Raw genomic sequence first — 22,880 nt, 5'->3', positions numbered from 1 at the left:
TCTCCGGATGATACCTCGAAATTTTAGTCTCACTAGTTTTAAAAGTGTGCCCCCTGCAGGCCAAAATGTTGAAAAGCACCAAAAAATACTCTAAAAACCCCGAATGCCTTGCATATGGATTTGTTCGTATTTGGGCAGGACATATTTGGCTGATTTTGGCCCGAATATGCCCGAATGCACCCAGATTCAGGCCGAATCTAGGATTCAGTGAACCTGAATCTCCAAGCCTAAATGGAACAGATCTGAGGAATCTAGTCCATTAACAGCAAGAAGCATATATTGGCTGAAGTTATATAAAACAAAGCTATGGTTAAAATAAATGCAGAACCTTATTGGACATGATTAAATAAGTGAAAAACAATTCTTTGTAGAATTGCACTAATAGAAAAGATCCAAAGTTAAAATAACTTTGATAATGAAATTATTTAGATCACCTTATCACCTTTCAATCCAGGTTGCCCCATATTTCCTGGAAGACCCTATAAAAACGAACATAAAAGAATTACAAAATTAATGCTTTGTGCTTGGATACAGCAATATATTTAGCTGTTGATTATGTATCAGTTCCATAATATTTTAAGGACATTTCATTTGCTGTATATTCATTTCGAGATCTATTTCAAGGTACCACTGCTCACTTTTAAAGATGACCTGAGGTACGCATACCTGAAGGACTGCTTTTCCCAGCATGTTCACTGTGTAGTCAATTTGCTATTCCAGTTAGGGCCTACTGGCTGTGCCCTCTGTGTAACAACTTGAGCTTGGGATTTGTCAGTGGCTGCACCGTGCCGGAAAAGCCATTACAGGCCATTCTGAGGCTGTACAACAGGACTAATCCACAGAGCTCTTCAGGTAGTCTGAGGCCTCTTCCTCATGGGCCAATAAACTCAGAGTAACAATGGGATAAAACCTGTTTTGGGAGGGAACGTTGCACAATTCCTGTCCCAACGTGAGTCTGCCCTGTGTTTCCCCCTTCCCCAAATGGGTTATTTGAGAATCATGCTATCCGCAATTCTTTGGTTATAATGAGGGTTGCAGCTGCTCGCAAGTGAACGGCTGCCCTGAGAAGCGCATTACTTGGCCTTTTTTCCCAGTCCTTGCCTCTCTGCTGTGAAGCTATGCAGGGGCACAGGAGTGGCAGCATGGCTGTGGAGGTCCATGCCTGCCTGGTCCCATAGATGCACAGCTGGGGAAGAGGTGATTGGGAAAAAAGTGCCTCCATGTGAAGTCATGGTGGCAACCTGCATTGCCTCTGCGGGCTCCGTTCACTGCCTGCATGGAGGCATGCGAACACCCCGATGGCAACGTGAGTTGCTTTACCTCTGACTGCAACCTGCTGTACTTTGCCTGTGTGGAAGGTGCCTGGGCCAAAGTGAATATATCCAAATGGTGAATTTAAAGTGTTCTTAATGTGGTTTTGTGCTTGCATAGGGGGCTACCTTTACCTTTTAAATGTATTTTATTTATTGTTTTACTTATTTCATCATATGATCATTACATTTTATTTATTTAATTTATTCAATATTATATAAATAAGTAATACTGCACCAGAGGTCCAGGAATTCCAGGTTGTCCCAATGGTCCTGCTGGCCCTAAAACACCCTGAAAAAGCAATAAATAGTGTGATTGTTCATATGGGGATGTTGTAAGATAATACACTATATTGTATTGGGAGCATCAATGGCATAGTGGTTAAGAGCAGGTGTACTCTAATCTGGAGGAACCAGGTTTGATTCCTCGCTCTGCCGCCTGAGCTGTGCAGGCTTATCTGGGGAATTCAGATTGGCCTGTACACTCCAACACATACCAGCTGGATGACCTTGGGCTAGTCACGGTTCTTCTGAGCTCTCTCAGCCCCATCTACCTCACAGGGTGTTTGTTGTGAGGGGGAAAGGGAAAGGAGTTTGTAAGCCCCTTTGAGTCTCCTACAGGAGAGAAAGGGGAGATATAAATCCAACTCTACTTCTTCTTCTATATTAGTTATTTCACAATTGGCTGTCTGACCCATTGTGATTTGCCTGCAGATTCAATGTGTATAGCAGTTAAGAGTGGTAAACTCTAATCAGGAGAACTGGTTGGTTCTCTGCTTCTCCACATGTGCAGCAGACTCTAATATGGAGAACCAGGCTTGATTCTCCACTCCTCCACGTGAATCTTGCTGGGTGACCTTGGGCTAGTCAACGTTCTCTCAGAATTGGACTTCCGGTTGCAAGCGGGGTGGGAGAAGCCGGGCTGTCCGGACGCTGCCGCTAGTTATTGTGGAAAATTGAATATACCAACTTCCAAACCCACAACCATCAGAGTTTGGAGAGAGGTATTCCTCCTGAAGTACAGAGGGACCAAAGAAGAAAGAAACTTCTTCACTATCGTCCACTGGAGAAGGGAAAGATAACCGTCTAGAGTCCCCGACGGTGAGAACATATGCCTTCCAGGTAAAGAGACGAGGAAACTACATAGCAGCGAGCCACAAACCTAAAGCTCTGCAATACTCTTAAACTATCTAAGAAGTTAGCAAAACTATTTCTTTGATTTTTGAAATCGAACTGGAGTGGCCATAGTATTAATGGAGAAACTTAATGGTCACTTGCAAAAATTTTTGCAGCTAAGCAAAGTAGTGCTATTCAAGTGCTTAGTCAAACTTAATATTAGACTGAACAAAAGCGGGGGAAAAGGAAAATAGAACACTCAACCCTTGAAGTCATAAAGAATTGAGAGACTTACTCAGAAGCCAGGTTCTGCTTGGGACATGGGAGAGTGGGCATGCGCGATGAGTTGAACAGTTTTGTGGAGGCAAGCATGTGCGACTGAAAGCAGAGGCAGTGGCACAAGACAGAGAGGGTGAGTGTGCACGATTGAAAGCGAGCAGAAGTGCAGGTGAGCGTGTGAGGTTAAAGGAAGAAGGAAGGTATGAAATTGAGCGAAGTAACACCAGATGAGAACGTGTGACTGAGGGTTGGAGTGGTGGTGAGTGGAGGAGATAATATAGAAGCGCAGCAATAACCAATGTAAACAAGTCAAACGAGAACTATGGAGAACGGTGGCTTTTAAAGGAACAATAACATCAGAGAAGGCTTAGTTGGAATAGAGAGGAATAGAGGTGTGACAAAATTGCTTTACTTGAATTACAGAATATATGAGAGGTATCCTGATCAAAGAGTGACAACGAATAGAGAAAGAGATTGGAAATCAGAAAAAAAGACATAAGAAGGCTAAGAGGTTAAGATGTCCAAAACAAATACAAGATAACAAAGTATTCCAGACAAATTGGACAAATCAGATATAGAAGCCAAAATGGATCAGATGTTGGAAATGATACGAGAGATGAGGAAAGAAATGACTACAAAATTAGATGGACTAGTCAACAGAATTAAAAATCCTGATAAAAAATTTGAAGTAAAATTACAAAATATAGAAGGATTTGAATACAATGAAAAAAGATCTATCCCAATTAATGACATTGAAGACAACTGTGAAAGAACTAGAAATGAAAGTTGAACAACAGGAAATGCTAAATGGAAGATGGGAGGGTAAAATTAATTTGCTAGAGGAAGAATCTGAGAAAATAGCTAAGCAATGTGCTCTACTGGAATTATGGCAAAACCGGAATATTTTAAGATTTAAAGGAGTACTAGAAGAGAAAGATGAATACATTGAAAAGAAGATGATTATACAACTTGAACATTTTTTGGAGATGGAAGAAGAGATTATAGAAGAAGACATAGGATTATATGGATAAATACAAGAGGGAATGAAGAATATAAGAAAAATTGAGATATTTTAGTTTTCTTCTCCAGAATGCAAACAAGAGACAAAACCCTGAAGAAAAACCCAAAAAAGAAGATGAAAATAGACTCAAAAGACATAATAATATTAAAGGAGATACCGATTTGGATCTTGAATAGAAGGAAAAATTAGAATTTGAAGGAGAAAAATATTTCATTTAGGTGGGAAGAAGTAGAAGGACTGCAGTTGAAATATAAATCCAAACATGTCAGATTACAATCAATTCCTCAAGCACATTTTTTTTCAGAAAATTAAAAAAGATTTTGAACTCAAAAACTGTTGATAAGTTCAGTAAGTGCAAAATAATTTATATATATTCTTTTGATTAATCAGACAAAAAAGACTCTTAAATTTATATAATGGAACATCAATGGATTAAATATACTAGAAAAAGGAAGAAGATATTCCATTATTTAAAGAAAAATAACTATGATTTGATATACATGCAAGAGACTCATATTAGATATGAAGATATTGAATTGATTCAGAATAAGAAACTAGGCTTATGTTTTGTTTCAGCGATGAAAAAGAAAAAGAAAAGAGGAATTGTATTTTATATTACAGAAAAATTACAATCGAAATTACTGTTGGAAGATGACGAAGGGAGATTTTTAGGAGTTGAAGTTGATTGGGAGGGGGGGAAAATACTAGTAATAGGAATTTATGGCCCCAATGAGAACAAAGGTCATTTTTACTAAAAAATTATTAGAAAAACTTAAAGAATTTAGTTACAACAGTGTATGTTTGATGGGAGATCTGAATGGGGTAGTCTCATTCTCTTTGGATAAACAAACACAAAACGAGGAAAAATTGATAAGTGGTAAGTTACCAAAAACATTTTTTGAGTTGGTAGATTATTTAGAATTGAAAGATATTTAGAGGTTGATGAATGGGAATAGCAAAGATTATACTTTTCATATTAAAAAATACAATACCTATTCTACGATAGATATATGGGCCACAAATGATGTATGCATAAAGAGAGAGGATATTTAGTTAAAAGCAAAAATATCCTCAGACCATAAACCAATAGTATGGACATTAAGAACACCATATAAACAAAGAACATGGAAAATGAATAATTATTTATTAAAGAAAGAAGAGGTAGTAAAAAGAATTCAAAAAGAAACTAAGGATTTTTTAAAAAATAAACAATTCCCCAGAAGTTGACCTAAAGATTATTTGAGATACTTATAAGTCATTTATAAGAAGTATCCTGATTAAAGAAAACAGTAGATGGAAAAAAGAAAAGATTAAAATGGAAACAGAAATAAGAGAAAAAATTTTGGAAATAGAAAAGCAATTATTAAAAGCATCTAATGACAGAAAGTTAATATCAGAATTAAACAGACTAAATAATCAACTAACAATGATATATACAGCAAATATGGAAAAGAAGATCAAAATTTCCAAATTAAATAACTTTGAACAAGCTAATAAATGTAGTAAGTGGATGGCATGGAAAATTAAACATCAACTATAGAATAGGAACATCAACTATAGAATAGGAAAATAAATTTAATAATAAAAGACAAAAAAGTAACAACAAAGAGAGCTTTTGCAAGGAACAGTGCTAGCAGGCATATTTGTGGCTCTACCTCAACTCCCCTACTCAGCTTCTGCCCTCCCCATTGGCTGAGAAGACTTTTAAAACTTTATTTCAGGCAAGACTGTTTTAAAACAAGTCTCTCCCTTCTCTTCTCTTGTGACAGCAGCAGAGATACAGAGAGAGAGAGAGAGAGAGAGAGAGAGAGAGAGCGTGTGTACATGTGTGTGTGTAGGGGAGGGGGAGGGATGGGAGGGGGAACTAATAACAGCTCTGTGCCTTTAAGGCTGTTGATGGGCGGAGAATTGGGAGAAGCAAAGGCCCAGCAGAGTTCAGCAGACAAACTGCACTTCAGGCTGTGGGATGCCTCCTAGCATGTAAACAGAGAAATGAGAGTAGTCCCACTATGAGCCCACTGTGCAAATAACAGGCTCGCGATAAGTGTTCTATGAGTAATGGGCCAAATGGAGATTTTGTTTTTTCAGCACACTACTTATAGGCCTTTCTGCCCCAGGTTTTGGCATTGCCAACTCTGTTTTGTTCTTGTCCGTGTAACATACATGTAAGTACAATCAATCCACTTTTACACCCAAAGGCTAATACACTTGTCCCAAGACAATGATAATTTTCAAGTCTTTATAATACAATGTAGATACTGAAATGCACTTATATAGTGCATCCACTCCACAATAATATTTTGAATATTGTGTACACACATAGCAGCAAAAAAGTATTAAGAAACCAAAATCAAGATGAAATGTACATGAAGAGCAAAATTGCTTTGGCTGCAAAATATGTGACTGCCCTTTCCATGTAAATGTACGCACGCCCTTTCACATGATCAGTTTCCAGAAGCAGACAATTAAAAAGCATCTACCAGTAGCCTCAGTATGTTTTGGCAAAGGTAGTCTTGTTCCTCTTCCCATGATACAGATTTTTGAGAAAACAACAGCAACAGAATATTGGTAGCCAACTTTAACCAGACTTGACTGGAAGAGCCATTGACTGAAAATGGAACTTACTTCTGAGCAAGTATGCTTAGGATGTCAGCCATAGTCTGGAAGCTCTGATCTGGAAATGGCTTAATGTATTTTTGTCAAGGAACAGGCAGTCCAATGTTGATGTTATGGAAATATGCACATGGAAAAACCCCAAATTAATTTAAAAGCTGGCTGAAACTACTTTAACTATATGAAAGAGAAAATAATGTTGATTCTGTGTGTTGATTGAGACTTGCATGTGAGCTTGGAATAAAATGAAGGTTTTCTACAAGTACGAAACAGAAATATATTTCCACCAAAGTGGAGAAATACTTTCTACTTGTGCTACTTGGCAATATCCAAGAGAAACACATTATAAATTTCTGTTTAAGGAAGTAAAACAAAAGGATATTGTGAAGAATTAAAATTATGGCACTGAGAAGCACCTCATGTAATATGATGACTAAAGAATACAAGTATGAATTATGTTTTAAAACTCCATTTGCTACTCACATGATAAAAATAGATTAGTTTTAACTTGTAAGAAATACAGCCAAATAGATTTAACATGCCTTACAAAATGCTATGCAGTTATGCAGCCTTATGTAAAAGATTAAATTACATTCTGAAAAGGGACATAAGATCAAGATTCATACTCACTCTAAGTCCAGGAAATCCAGGAGGGCCAACACCACCAACAAGTCCCTTTGAAAAATGAGTTTGAAAAGGACTATTAAAAGTATATATATTTCTGAACAATAGTTAAGGATAAATTAGAGTTGTGTGGTCTGGTGGTTAAGAGTGTCAGATTTTAATCTTGAAGACCCAGATTCAAATCCCCCCTCTACCATGGAAGATGCTTGGGTGTCCTTTGGCCAAGTCATACACTCTCAGCCTAACCTACCTCACAGGCTTGTTGTAAGGATAAAATGAAGGATAAGATAATGAAGTAAGGTATACAGTGTTTTCACACATATTGGATAATGCACTTTCTATCCACTTTCAATGTCCTTTGCACTGTGTAAAATGGCAAAAGCTGCTTGTCATTACTAAAGTGCTTTCAAAGTGGATTGAAAGTGCATTATTCAGCATGTGTGAAAGCAAGTCCTATTGGGGAGAAAGACAGGTATAAATGAAGTAAATAACAATAATAAAATAATAAATAAGTGGTGGTATCACACTGTATTCTGTGGACTGCACCCCCCCCCCCCGGCCCGCCCATAATATCTATAAACTATACTAGCGAAGGGGAAAGTGACATGATCTGAATCCTGTTCTCCAAACATCCCAGATGCTTGATCTAAAAGAAGGTAATATACAATTGATCTAAAAGAAGGTAATATACAAAAGGTAATATACAATTCCTTACATGAAATAAAGGGTGTGCTCTTTGATATTTGAAACCACAGTAAAGGAAATGTCATTTACCATGAAATGATGGAAATGAGAGTAACATTTGGAGATCTGCTGGAAGCCACTCAGCTGGCTCTAAGAATATGTCATAAATGCCAGAATGTTCTAGCATTTCCCTCTGAGTCACTTAAAATCTAAATTACTAGCAAATGTCAACCATCCATCAAATGAACACCAAAAGAAAACATGAGAATAGTAAAAGAATAAAGCCTTAACCAGAAAAAAACCCTCTAGGCCAATAGCCAAGTATCTTCTCAGCTAATATAAATGATCCCTTTAAAATGGCTTTTAAAATGAACACATTTAAATGTACACTGGTGACTAGCATCAGCTCAGACATTAACAAGTTAGGCCTAAACTAAATGAAATCTCTCGAAGATAGCAGTTTTTTCAAATTTTCAGAGCTTATCCATGCTGCAGCTTTTACCCTGGCACTAAGTTGGACACTGACAGAAAAACATTGGGAGACAGAGATGCTATGTAGTATTTGGTTTTGTACCAACAGCTGTTGTTTTCAAGTGGCCAGCCTGACCTCAAATACTAAGCAAGGTCTATCCTAGATAGTATTTAAATAGGAGACCATCAAAGAATGCCTGGATTGCTATGCAGAAGAAGAGGAGCCAACTTTAGACATATCCCTCCTGGCCATTCACAGCATTACACTGGCAGATGGGAATCCAGAGTTATGCCACCCTTTTGGCTAGCATAAGTCTACTGAGCCCCATAGAGGCTTCTTGGTGTTTGAAAGGCTTTTTCAATTTTCAAGCGTCCCCATGCTGTCAGGAAGCTTCTTGGGGGAGAGGAGGCAGCCAGGCAGCTGGCTCTTGGATGGGGCTTTTAGTCTCCACTCTGCAATTTGGACTAGCAGAAATCAACATGGTATCATCCTGGTCTTTTGTGGCTTGCAGAAGGGACACACATGTCTGAATAAACACACATCATTCAGAAAACCCTCCATCTTGTTTATCATGTTTTATAACATAATGGATGAATGAGCCCATTATAAAGTGAGACATACTGAACAGATATCATCATACTTACAGGACTTCCATCAGGACCAGGGGGGCCTCTGCTTCCCAAATCACCCGGTAAACCCTAGTCAAAAATAGAAACAAATCCAATAATTTTGTAAAGCATTGCAATTTGGATTTGAAAGGAATATGTACATAAGAACAAGCTCAGCAATAGATACAAACATTTGCTCTTCAAAAACTGCCAACATGATATTTACTAAGCTCCCAATTGTTCATTCTTTTATTGGCCTTCTGGTGCAGGAACAGCAGCCTAAGGCATCTTTAACTTTATTGTTATAGTATCTCTAAGGTGATTTGCAGGTATGAAGGGATTGTAATGCCACAAAAAGAAAATTCATGTTGTTTCTCTGGAGTCAATTCATATTTTCAGCTGCCAGTAGTCAAGAGCTGAATTAGACGTTACATTCCCAACAGTTCCCCTAATGGCAGAGAGTAAGGACACATTTGCTTCTCCACTTACCCAACTCACCTGCCCTGCCTCCAAACATCCATATAAAGGCTTAACATCCTAAAGAGGCACCCAATTCAAAGTATGTGCCCACAAATAACACAATTTCCCACCTTTGTCTTCACCACGTGTAGTGGACTAATAAGAGAGGTTTCATATGCTGATGTATCGGAAAGGAGCTGTACCCCAGCAGTACAGCATCTACTCAGCAGGAACAGAAAGTCCCACATTCAATCAGCACCACCTCTGGTGGAGATCTTGGAGAGCCACTGGCAGTTCTGGTGATGATGTGGTTTGCCTTTCTTTAGGGTAGCTTCATGAGTTCATAATCCAATCCAGTCCTGAGTCTCCAATAATCAAATGTGGAAAAATCAACTGATAAGACTATATGTCTGAGACAACCTTAAGTGTGTTAAGTACTGGCAAGACAGAGATAAGCCACTCTCCACAAACAATGTACTTCTTTGTGGGCTGCCCCATTTCAGACTGCTCATGGCCAATTGGAAATGTGAATGGTACACACTCAAAGCATCAAACAACAGTACACTTACAATGCCCAGGATTAGCTTGGAATACTCAGACTTTAACATTTAGGGTTACCACAATAAGTTAACCAAAGACTTTTACCTAAACGTTAAAGTCTGATTCAAATGGTTGTACATGCACCACAGCACTCTGCATTCCAGACTTCTGAATGCAACATAAGAAAGAACATCTTCAAAAACGAAGTACAATGTAACCAGAGAAAGATGTAAGGATGACATTTAGGGCCTTACAGTATGATCTATATTAAAAAAATTAAAAAGTTAAACAATCCGTAGTATTTATCTGTGCCCACTGTCTGCCAAGACTCTGACCCAGACATGCTGCCAATGCCAATTGTTTGAACAGAGAAGACAGATAAACACAGAATAAGAGCCCCATCAGTCTTTTAAACTGACCTTGTTTCAGAGTCTCATGTTGTAATCTGGCTCTGAATATTTCTGCTCCATGCAACATGAGAACTTTTTATGTAGCCCAATTTTCTTTAGATCTACTGCATGGATAGTTTAAGTTTATGAGCAAGTTGTACATGAACGCTTGGTGGGACTTGTGCTAAATGTGCACAAAAGGCACAAGTAAACCTACGATCAGAAGTGTTTCATCCTTTTCAGTTAATACTGAGATGGCCACTAGGGAAGGCTTTTAAAAAATTAATTAATGCAGGCTAACTGTGAATCCTGAGGGGGAGGGTAAAAGTGTCATGAAGGCAGCACACGGGTGCCCCAACACACAGATGCTGGGGGAGGGGGAGATCATTCGCATCAGTGGTGGAGCAACACACAGCTCCAATAGCATCTGAACTCAGAAGTTGCCCCTGTGCTGCTCTTCTTCCACAGAAACCTGCACCAGCTTTTGGGGGGGGGGCAGTCTGAAGGTGGTCAGGGGGGTGACTTTAGATGGTTTCCACAGGGCTTTGGGCTCAAAAATGCCCCCTATGACAGCAGCCACGAAACTGGGGTTCAGAAAATTATGGAACTAGTTCCCCTAGCCTACAGGAACTATGAGATTCAGTCTCTTGAAAAGGACATGGAAATCCCTTTTCAACTAAATGTACAAATGTTGTTTGTGATACTGTATGGAGATCTTCTGTTTCTAGAAAAAAGGAGAAAATTCCCACTAGCATGTTCACAGTTGGACAAACCCAAAACAACTAATAGGATTTGGGATTGCAGGGCAGCCCTTAGAAGAATCATACCCTTCTAAAGCCCTTTGACTTCAAAGGATTTACAAACATGAACTCTGTTTAGGATTGTACTGTTAAATCAACTAAAACATGTTCTCTCTTTATAAAAGTACCACATATTTTATACATTACTAAGTGTTAGAAATTCTGCATTAACACCATGAGTTGCCATACTATTGAAGAACATCTCAGGGAGGATGTATATTAATACTTTGCTAGGAACTATGTGGCTACACTTCTAGTTTCAGTGTGTTAGGCTGAAATTTGTTAATAAAATTTATAAAGTATCCTACTTCAGAGGGACTACTGGCTATGTAAAATAATTCCATCTACGAGACAAGGCCCATAAAATTTATTCCCCTGGCCAAATACAAGAACTGTAGCATCACATGCACAATATAATACCACTGGCAAAAAATTAAAATGTGTCAAACTTTCCCAGATTTCATGCAAAATATAATGTGGAAAAGAAAAACATATGTTTGGGGTAACAGAATATTTTCATTTAAGCATAATATACATTTAGTATTTTTTAAATGCTCATATCCAGACCCTATAATTTTCTTGCAATAAAGTTAACATTTAATATTTTGTTCCACTTTTTGTATGCCAACAATATTTAAAGTATTAATGACACCTAGCTCTATTACTCAAAAAGGATACTGTTTTAATGTGACAGTATATGAAATGGTAGCAAAACTGAACCAAACCAGTGCCGTAGGTATAGATTTTTTATGGGGATGTTCGGGGACAGGGCCATGCCTCCCCAAGTCCTGCCCCTGGGCTCAGTGCTTATAAAAGCAGCTCTCCGAGGCCAGGGATGGCAGACTCCCCTGCCCCGCCCCGCCCTCCCCCCACTGGCTGGGCTCCCAGCCAGCAGCCCCTTCTGCCCTCTCCTCCAGGCAGGGGCGTGCCTAGGAAAATGGAATCGGTGCAAAATCTGAGATGCTGGAATCCACCCCCAAACAGCATCACTTTCAATGGTGTTTCAACTGGGGAGCCCAGATTCTCCTTTTAAATCCACCTTAAAGGGAGAATCTGGGGTCCCCAGTTAAAACAACATTGAAAATGATGCTGTTTTTGGGTGGATTATCCCCCACTCTGAAACAGCATCACTTTCAGTGTTTAAACTGGGGACCTCAGATTCTCCCTTTAAATCCATGCCAAAAAGGGTGGATTTAAAAGGAGAATCTGGAGAAATTTGGGGAGCGGGTGCCTGCTGTCAGGAGTGCAATTGTTAAGCTAGCAGCACCAAACTTTCAGGGTATCTTTAGGAGACTCTCCTGATGATACCACCCAGGTTTGGTGAAGTTTGGTTCAGGGGGTGCAAAATTATGGGCCCTCAAAGGTGTAGCCCCCATCTCCTATTAGCTCCCATTGGAAACAATGGGGGATGGGGTACCATAACTTTGGATGGAGTCCAAATGGGGGAAGGAGTCCATAACTTTGCACCCCCTGAACCAAACCTCACCAAATTTGGGTGGTATCATCAGGTCAGTCTCCCAACAAATCCCTGAAATTTTGGTGCTGCTAGCCTAAAAACTGCACCCCCTGCAGGCCAGAAAATGAAAAAAACACTTTAAAAATACAAAAAAGCACAAATGGGGCGGAGCTTTGGACATGTAATGTGGGGTTTGAACCCGAGAACCCCCCTTACCGATGTCCTTGAATCAAACTATGAGCCAAAACAGCCTTCAAAGCAGGATTCTTACATAAAAAAGGAAAACAACTAGAAAACATATCAACAGGTGCTAGGAAACAGTGGGTTGGATCCCACAAACTGAAAGAACTGAACAGGATGTTTCCATGGCTTCTCTTTACCCCAGCAGGCTTGTGGATGGCCAATGACAAGAACTGAAGGAGCCTTATGGACAAAATGTAGTAAGTCATGGTAGTCAACAACATGAAGGGGAAATCATCCCCACTCCCCTCTTCTGCTGGCAGACAATACACATTGGAGCAAGATTTCTGTTCATGAAAGAGGGGGTAGGTGAAATGTTGCCCAGTCCTCCTCCTTATTACATCTCCCCATGCCTTGTGTCATTTTCTCCATAAGGGTCCCTCAAGCTCTGACATCAGCATTTCAGGAGTCTTAGGGGACTAAGGGAAAGTAGGGAAAGGTCCATCTCTTGTGAATGTTGCTCACGGAATCTGTCCCTTAACTGAAGTCAGCCCAATGCATTTCAAATATAAAGCACTGCGTCAATGGCCAACTGTTATAGAAATCTCTCATGCAGTAGACAGACTGACTGTTGGGCTTGGAGATGGCACAAGGGAGGCATCACTCTAAAAGGAAAGCTATATCTGAACAACATTTTTTAAAATTAATGCATACACCAGGTTCTCAAAGTGTTGTACAAGAATAAAGTCAACACACCACAATCTTTAAAATCCCATAAAACTACATGTAATTATATTATAGCAATAAATGCAATATGAACAGAAAGAGTTAAAAATGTAAAATGTTCCAATTTTACTATGATAAAATTAACAGAATATAAAAAGTATAAATTAAATTAACAGCAATAAAACACAAACTATTAAATAAGGGGGAAAAACCAAGCAATATAAAAACACCACATAAAAGCCCACAAGAATAAAGCACCTAAAACTGAACAGGCATCTAATGATAAGGAGAGAGTTCCCCATGACAATCACCAAAAGGATCCTAGCCCTCATGGAAATGCACGAGGTTCATTTCAATTGAGCTCTGTTCTCTCAAGGTTTTTCCCCTCTATGCACTTTAGTGTTGCCCTCCAAGTTTTTCAGGCCTATGTATACCATCCTCTCAGAACTCTTTCAGGCTACAATTGAAAGAAAATGGCAGAGAAAGTAACATTGTAACTTAAAGGTGCATTCAACCAATTTAAATTAGCAGGAAATTAAGTGAAAAATATATTAAGTACCTTACCTGTCTCCCCTTTGGGCCTTTTCTCCCAGGTAAACCTGGAATGCCCTGAAATTGAAAAATGTCACAGAATTTAACTTTTATATTCTATGCAATTTCAGAACATTATTATATGCTATTATTTTCAATTATATTTGATGTTCTTTATTTACAATCCCATTCACCCTTTCAACAGCTTTTGAAGAGACTAAAACTAAGTAATGTGAAATTTGTCCCTTAACGGTAAACTGAAACTTCGCTAAGAAGAATAAGCAGTGATACATTTGCCAAGGTTTTTTTGGACAAAATGTCAAGAATATGCTCTCATCTGCATATCACCTGTAACATAGGAATAGTGGAAGACAGGACTAATACACCACCAGGTTTATTCATGGATTTTTTCCCAATTTTCATGATGGATCAGTGAAGGCCACTACGTGTACCCTGGATTCTTGCCCATTCTAGCTACTAAAATAATGTAAAGACCACATCAATAAACCTTAGTATCTATTACAAATCAGTCACTAACTCAGGGCACCCTCTCTTGGTCACTCAAAGAGGTGGTTATTCGTCTGCGACACAACAAAAATCCTACAGAAAAAGTGATGTAGCCAATTATCTCTAATTTAAATTTTCAAGGCTAAGTGATTGAGAGAGCAGAAGCAAACTACCAGTCTTCTTGGATAGCTCATCTGCTCTAGACCTTTTTCAATCCGGCTTCAGGCTGAGCTATGGGACAGAGCTAGCTTTAAGGACTCTGCTAGTTTTAGCTGACAACCTCCATCTGACTGTCAGGCCTCTTTGTTGCTCTTATTAAATTTATCTACAACCTTTGATACAGTAGATCATACCATCTTGTTGAGATGCCTGGAGACACAAGGAGGTATCAAGGACACATGCTGAATGTGTTGAAGTCATTCCTCATGGAGTGGACTCAAAGGGTTGCTGTTTGAGACCAATTATCATCACTGTGGAACCTAGTCTGTGGAGTTTAACAGGCAAAATTCTATCCGCCATGCTCTTCAATCTTTGTTTAAACCCCCTCGCCCAAATCATTTGTTGTTTAAGGGTTGATTGTCATTAATATGCATATTATACCGCACCGCCCCCACACATATGCGTATCCAAATCCCCTGATGATGAAATAGAGGTCCTGAATCACTATCTGGCAGCTGTAGTAAATTAGCTAAGAATGAATGGATTGAACCTAAACCTTAAAAGACAGAGGTACCGCTGGTTGGGAAGGCAAAGATCTTGAAGAATATTGTGCTCTCCACAGTTCAGCTGACTCTTGCTGACTCAGTTAAGAGATTTGGGATTATACTGGAGCCAGCATTATTATTACTGGAAAAGCAAGTTAATATAGCTGGGAAAAAATGGGGGGGGGGGGGATTTCTTCCAACTCTTCCCAGCCTGAAATATGGTCTCTTACCTTGATATGGTTGATCTGGCCACCTGGATCAATGCCAAAGTAACATCAAGACTATCAACAACTGCCCGTACATGTGTTTTCTGTGTTGTAGCCCCACTTTATGGAAGGGCCTGCCTGAGAAGGTCAGGAAAGCTCCCATTCTCCTGGTCTCCCACAAATTATTGAAAACTGAATTATTCAAGACGTCTTTTCTAGCCAGGCAATGGAGTCACAATGTTTCCAAAGTTGCTTGGATAATTTATTAGGACTGTTTTACTGTGTATAGCTTGCTGAAACTAGGATCCTACTATGTAATGCATTCTGTTAGTACTTATGCTTTGCTTCAGTTGTTTTTAGAATTCTGTTGGTTCTATAACCCTAATTTTTATTGCTTTGTCCTTGAATGTCCCCTCCTGTTGATTGCATTGACTCACTGCGTTGTAATCTGCCTTGAGTCCCAACAAGGATTTTGATAGCAAGTGTTAATTGACTGTGACTAAAGATGAATTTTGATGTAATGGTGAATTGCGTGTAGCTGCTATGCTTGGAAGCTAGGATGCTAGGAGTTTTGTGTCTTTGTTATTAGGTGGAAAGTTTAGTTGAAAGTTCTCCCAATTCTCTTACTTCCCTTTTATAGAGAATTTCCACTTTCTAGAACAGTGCATTAAAATGCCAGTCTTGTTAATAATTCACTTATGACTGTTACAGTTGATCCTCATTTTATTTTATTTTATTTTTTATTCAATTTGGTATACCGCCCCATCCCCGAAGGGCTCTGAGCGGTGTACAACATCAACATAAAATACAATAACAAGAGGGCGAGTAAATAGCAACTAATAAATAATACCTAACATTAAGAACTCAGCCCCATAAACTCTAAAATTATTAATTTAATTTAAAACAGCGATTGCTACATAAAATTGGTGTCTCGCAAACCCTTACTTAAAAATCCTCCTAAAAAGGATTTTGTTGTCACTTGCATGCTTGAAAAAAGGATATGTGCTGAGTACAGTCTGTGAATCAAGATTCATATGACTGCTGAACCATGTAATCAGGATTCAGCTCTGTTTACATATGTCTTCAGTTAACTACTCGGTATACTTATATTATAGGCCCTATAATCATAAACTGAATTGTCAGCTGGATGTGTTGTTAAAGCATGTGATTAGCTGGATTACATGCTTTTTTTTCCAGGAATCAACAGCACAAGGAAGGAGCATGCGTGTTTTGTGGAAATGGCAACACCTACATGTTTGAACCATTTGGACAAAGCCCCCTAGACGTGTGACTCTTCCCATGGAAAAGCAATTCCTTTTAATCTGAACATATATCTAAAAAGTATCCCTGGTTTTGCATGATCAATTTGCAAAACAGAACCCCACTAAATAAAATTCACATTTACATTATATATATGCATATATATATAAAACGTACTCTTTCTCCCTCAAGTCCAGGCAGCCCTGCTACTCCTGGGGGTCCGATGAATCCCTTAAAATAGATAAAGAGAAGAAACAAACTGAGAAGAGATTCTTTTTCCAGCATTAAGTCACAGTTTACATATTTTCTTGTGAATAGTAAAAAGAAAGGTAAAGTTTCCCCTTCAGTCGTATCCGACCCTGGGGTACCACTGCAAGCAGTGGTTTTATAGGCAAGCCGTTAGTGGGGTAGTTTGCCATTGCTTCCCCCAACTGTTCTTTACCCCCAGCTAGGTGCTAGGTACTCATTTACCGACCAAGAAATGGATGGATGGCTGAGTTGACCATGAGCCAGCTGCCAGGTTATCTGACCTGCAGGGGGATCAAACTCCTGGCTGTGTGAATGGCAGCGCAAGAACTTAACCACTACACCACGCGGCTCCTCCCTTGTGAATAGTACCAACAGTTAAATGTAATCTAACTGAAAATAATGGATTTTTACAAAAAGGATAAAGTCACCTCTCATAAACAGCCAGTTGTCTGGTCACCCATGGTGATTAAAAATTGTTTATAGGCAGCCAAGCAAAGTAACATTACATAACTGAGCTCTTCTAAACTTTAAGTCATAAATGAGTAACAACAGTAAACATTTGTGAGTGGAGGAGCAAGTGGGCTGGTAACCTTTGTGAATATCCATCCAGTTTTTATTCATTATATTTTTATCACACATTTTCTGTTAGGAGCCCCCAGGTTGGTACATATGGCCTCCTTTGGGAAGCAAACTTCTGCCCTCGCTTACTCTTGGTGGGAAGGCACACTTTTAGTCACACATTCATAATACTCTGGGAATTTCTCCATCTCTACGCTCCTACAATAGAGGAAAATCTTAGAGAGTTGCTGACATAATGATGATGTTACTGCATTAGGGCCTCTAACCCTCCCTGTGCTTCACCGTCTAAATACCCCCCCACACACACACACACACTCCACCCTCTAAAAACAAGGCTGACAACCCCAGTGGTATAATATTTATTCCCAAAAAAACCTCTGTGAGATAGGGAAAATTGAACAAGAGTGACTGGCCCAAGGCCACTTTGGGAGAACTAAGTAGGTCTACTAAGTATAATTTCCATTTTTTAAAATGGAGATTACTCCCAAAGCAGTGTTTTTATGATTCCTCAGTGAGCTTCATGACAGAGTAGAGCAGAGGCGTAGCTGGGCCAGAGTGCGCCCGATGCGCACTCTGGCTTTTTTGCCCCCCCCTCATGGCAGCCCCCACAGCATGCCCCCCCCCCACTTATTTTAGAAACTGTGCAGGCTGGAGAACAGGCTTGTTCCCTTCCAGGATTCAAAGGCCCTGGTGGGAACTACCTTTCCAGCCTGCACAGTTTCTAAAGTAAGTGCGGGAGGGGTTGCGGGGGGATTTTCATCCCCTGAGGTGCCCCCCTGCACACACTTACTTTAGAAACTGAGCAGGCTGGAGAACAGGCCTGTTCCCTTCCAGGCTTCAAAGGCCCTGGTGGGAACTACCTTTCCCAGGAGACCCTGGGAAAAGTAGTTCCCACCAGGGCCTTGAAGCCTGTTCAATTTCTAAAGTAAGGGGGGGGGTCACGGGGGGTGGTTTTCATCCCCCCGCAGCACCCCCCCACACACACACTTACTTTAGAAACCGAGCAGTCTGGAGAACAGACCTCTTCCCTTCCAGGCTTCAAAGGCCCTGGTGGGAACTACATTTTCCAGGCAACCCTGGGAAATGTAGTTCCCACCAGGGCCTTTGAAGCCTGTTCTCCAGCCTGCTCGGTTTGTAATGTAAGTGTGAGGGGCGCTGCGGGGGGAAGCGCCACGGGGGGGGGCGTGGGGGGAAGGAGAGGGGTCTGGGGGAATTTTCTGCCCCCCACATGACCCAAAACCATGCACCCGGTGTGCAGCGCACCCCCCGCCCCCTGGTAGCTTTGTCAGTGGAGTAGAGACTTGCATTTGAGTCTTCCCAATCCATAGTCCAGGACACAACCCCCGCACTACACTCAAGTCAATTTGTGTAGCTAGACATGCCACTCAAAATTATTTACATTCTTGTCCTTATATTTGCGTGACTGTTCATTTAAATGAATTATTCCAGCAAGCAAATCTTCTCTCAACTTGTTTAGGGCCCCTTAAGCACATGCAGAATAATGCACTTTCACAATGGTTTGCAAGTGGATTTTGCTATTCTGCACAGTAAAGTCCAGCTGCAAAAGTCATTAGAAGTGTATTATTCTGCATGTGCGGAAGTGGCCTTATTGATTTTTAATTGCATATAGGCTGTTTTACTGATCCCCAGAAAAGGGGATACAACATTTATTTCTTCCTCAGATAGATACTTATTTTCTTCTACAATTTAATTAAATATTTTTGCAAATATGCCTCTAGAACAAGGAACGAATCTGTATGTCATGTAGCTTCTATTTCTGATGCAAAATATTCTCAGTTGTGTGCATGATACAGTCAACCAATAAAAGATGCTAAGAAAAAAATCTGTGCAGAAATTACAAGGGTGATAAACAAACGTTTATTGAGAAAGTCATCTTCCTCCAGTTTTGTAAAAAATTGTTACATTAATCCACAATCAAAATCAGTAGACATTTTCTACTGAAACTTTTACTCAGTGTCGGTATGTCCCTGTATCTCCAGTTTAGTACTAAAGAAACTCAGAATGCAATACTGATAAAGATCCCAGACAGCTAGCACCAAATAGGACTGACAATAGGAAGCTGGAGAGACCACTGGCCTAATTTAATTTAAATGATTAAACCTGTAGATGTCTCTCAATTGATATATGGAAATGGCAAAAGTTTCTTAATGTTTAAATAAATGGGCCAAATATAAGGTGACCAGATTGTCACCGTTGTAAACCAAGACCCGGGCGGGCGGCCGGCCGTGCGCGTGCAGCCGCAGGAGCGCACTGCCTCCTGGGACACTCCCGCGGGAAACGGGAGCGCCCCAGAAGGCAGTGCGCTCCTGTGGCCGCGTGCGCAGGAGGCTGCCACACTGCCTTCTGGGGCGTGCCCCAGAAGGCAGTGCGGCAGCCTTCCAAAAATCGGGACGGTTCAAAAAACCCGCGGGGCGCGGGACAAATTGTTTTAAGGCGGGACTGTCCCGCCAAAAACGGGACGTCTGGTCACCATAGCCAAATACTGATATTACCATTTTTTTTCCTTTCTGTGAACATTGCTGATGTAAATATAATATACCACTCCTTCACTTCTAGAAGGCACACACATAATTTTTCAAGTAGGATCAAAAGCACAGGTCAGAAAACATTTTGCATTCAGGTAAATGTAGCATCTTCTTGTTCAATTGCTATGTGGAATGAGGAGAGAGACATGTCACTGAAGTGCAGAAGGCCAAGACCTATTCCCAAGATCTTAGTGCCTGAAGAGATGAAATCAAAAAAGTGCCACCTGATAAAACCATAGTTTTGTTAACCTGATAATAGTTCAAATTTCAAGTTCTCCCTCAACATCTATCACCAAAGCACAAATTCACACATGTCTTTTGTCTGGTGTATTTACATTCCAAGCAAAGGTGGAAGACTTGCAGACTATCAGTAAGAAAACTAAAGAAATTCTTATCCATCAAAACAACAGAGATGGCACTTTAGGCTCTTTGCTATTGGACTGCAACAGACTAACATGGCTTTTGGGAATCCTTCAATGCATGTTAATGAAATGTAGCTTATGAATACAGAATGATCCAGCGAGTAAAGAAGCAGCAAAAACTGAATGAAATGCCTGCTGTTCCACTGTGAATGGACAAAAAGGATACAAGTCATGCATATCATAATCCTTCAAAAATGCTTACTTACTCTTACACCTTTGGGGCCTGGGTTACCTTCGGGTCCTCCTAAACCCTAGCACAAAGAGAAATGCCTTTTAATTCATTTTCAATAAGCAGAGATACTATATTCTAAAAGCGCCACAGCTGATAATTTGCAAAGCTGGCAACATCCTTTTAAAAGCTGTGAATGTAGAAGCTAGAACACGATACATGTAATCAAGTTCCCAGGGGGCTTTTAAAATATATAATTTCCCGGGTATGGCTGCAATTTCCTTTTAATTACTTAGGGGAAATTACTCCTTTCAATTATGGACTTGGCTTAATGTAACTTCACAAAGATGTTCAATAAACTTATAGGCTTGAATGCAATTTCAGACATTTCCAAACCAGCATCAGAACAACACGCTGATTCCAAACATTCAGAACTGTTGATATGTGGAAAAGACTGGCAAGTTGTGACCCAGTTACTATTATTTTATTTTAAAATATTTTAAAATATTTTGATAGATCTTATGACTGTGAGTTACTTAAAAAAACATTGATCTGACACTGTATTGAAGACGGGGCTAAAACTCAAGGTGGGTAATCAATTCAAGTAAATGTATAACCATTTGTATTTTGGAGTGGGGAATGGGGATCATTCCAGACACCTTAAGGAAATCCACTTTTTATGCTGACATGTTTTCATTGGTTCATTCTGTATGTATTACATTAACAAAACAATTTAAAAATTGACGATTAGTAAAGTGTTTTACAACTTTTAGGCTCAGTTACACTCTGCATCTTTGAAAAAAAGACACTGTGGACTTGACTGAAGGTGTCTTCTCTTCAGTGGGGTGAAGTCATTCAGACTGGTTAGGTCATGTCCTTAGTTGCCACAGGCAGCACTATGCAAATTTTTGCTGGCTCTCTTCAGTCATCCTAAAGCGTAAGCAATGCAGCTCCTGTTTCTAGATTTTACTCCTGTTTTGAATTTATTTTATACATAGTAAGGTTAATCAATGACTTTGCCCTGATGAAGAGAAGATCAAAAGGGGTACATTCTTCTCTGTTCATAGTAAAAAAAATCAGTCAGAGGGGTGGAGGGCAATTCTACATCTTTTCCGTGGATAGATTTGTTTTGGTGAGCAGGTCCACCTTCCAATTTATCAATCAAACTTTCCTTCTGACCAGAATGTTGGCTATTTGTGATGACTTGGGAGACATCACAGGTGAACTGGGCTACACATTTTATCTTCAGGATGGATCTTCTGAATGTTAGATGCATATTAGTATTTTGAAGTATATTATCAGCCCAGATAAATATTGTCTTGGTAAAGTTTGAGAGCACTGCTGACGCCCTGATCGTCATTGAGGAGGCTTCGTGTGTTTTCTTCAGGGCTGGTTTTTTGCAGCCCCTGGAATCAAGCTGTGATGTGGCTGATGCCTTAGCCTCAGTGGTGGGATTCAGCAGGTTCGTACGACTTCGGCAGAACAGGTTGTTAAAATGGTGCTTGTAAACAACCAGTTGTTAAATTATTTGAATCCCACCACTGCTTAGCCTTTATTTCTTCTAATTTGGTGATTCAATGTGGAAATCACTTTTTAACAGTCTTTGAAAGTGTTCCAGCTTGGTTGAAGTGTCTGTTTGTTAAGACTCTTCCCCCGACCATTCACTTTCTTCCCTATCTAATTTAGGAGCCAGAGAAGATCTTGCAAAAAAACAGCCAAACCCACACTTGAACATCCTTCCACAGACTGCTTTGACAAGCTACTTCTTGCTTCAGTAGCTTGTCAAAGACAACTTCAAAATACTAATATGCATCTAACATTCAGAAGATCCATCCTGAAGATAAAATGTGTAGCCCAGTTCACCTGTGATGTCTCCCAAGTCATCACAAATAGCCAACATTCTGGTCAGAAGGAAAGTTTGATTGATAAATTGGAAGGTGGACCTGCTCACCAAAACAAATCTATCCACGGAAAAGATGTAGAAATTGCCACTCCACCCTCCTGACGATTTTTTTTTTACTATGAACGAAGCAAGAATGGGCTACTTGCGTCTTCTCTTCAAAACCAGGGCAAAGTCATTGATTAACCTTACTATGTATAAAATAAATTCAAAACAGGAGTAAAATCTAGAAACAGGAGCTGCATTGCTTACGCTTTAGGATGACTGAAGAGAGCCAGCAAAAATTTGCATAGTGCTGCCTTCTTGCTTCAGTAGCTTGTCAAAGACAACAGTAATCCCCTGGGAGAGATGGAAATAAAAGACTCTACACTCTGTCAAAACAGCAATGGAAGACTTAAAGGTACCTTTAGTGCAATGGTGGCGAACCTATGGCATGGGTGCCAGAGGTGGCACTCAGAGCCCTCTCTGTGGGCATGCACAAACAGAGCCCCCCCCCCCCACACACACACACATCTAGGCTGGCTTGGGCC

The 22,880-nt window shown here is 40.0% G+C and overlaps 1 protein-coding gene across 3 annotated transcripts in view; it reads right to left on the bottom strand.

The window, feature by feature from the left end:
• The window catches only part of COL24A1 (collagen type XXIV alpha 1 chain), a 247,645-nt gene that overhangs the window by 151,144 nt on the left and 73,621 nt on the right, over positions 1–22,880 (bottom strand). For all 3 annotated transcript variants that reach the window (XR_007244588.1, XM_048497359.1, XM_048497360.1), the window contains 7 exons: positions 20,488–20,532; positions 16,663–16,716; positions 13,842–13,886; positions 8,764–8,817; positions 6,970–7,014; positions 1,549–1,602; positions 435–479 (listed from right to left, as the gene is read on the bottom strand). Coding sequence is in view for 2 of the 3 variants with exons in the window: in XM_048497359.1 (XP_048353316.1) it covers positions 435–479; positions 1,549–1,602; positions 6,970–7,014; positions 8,764–8,817; positions 13,842–13,886; positions 16,663–16,716; positions 20,488–20,532 (342 nt within the window). In the remaining variant the exon portion in view is untranslated. The remainder of the gene's footprint in view (positions 1–434; positions 480–1,548; positions 1,603–6,969; positions 7,015–8,763; positions 8,818–13,841; positions 13,887–16,662; positions 16,717–20,487; positions 20,533–22,880) is intronic.

The sequence above is a fragment of the Sphaerodactylus townsendi genome, linkage group LG05, assembly GCF_021028975.2.
Source record: "Sphaerodactylus townsendi isolate TG3544 linkage group LG05, MPM_Stown_v2.3, whole genome shotgun sequence".
Classification (NCBI taxonomy): domain Eukaryota; kingdom Metazoa; phylum Chordata; class Lepidosauria; order Squamata; family Sphaerodactylidae; genus Sphaerodactylus; species Sphaerodactylus townsendi.
Note: the sequence above shows the minus strand (reverse complement) of the source record. Positions and strands in the feature narration are given on the sequence as shown.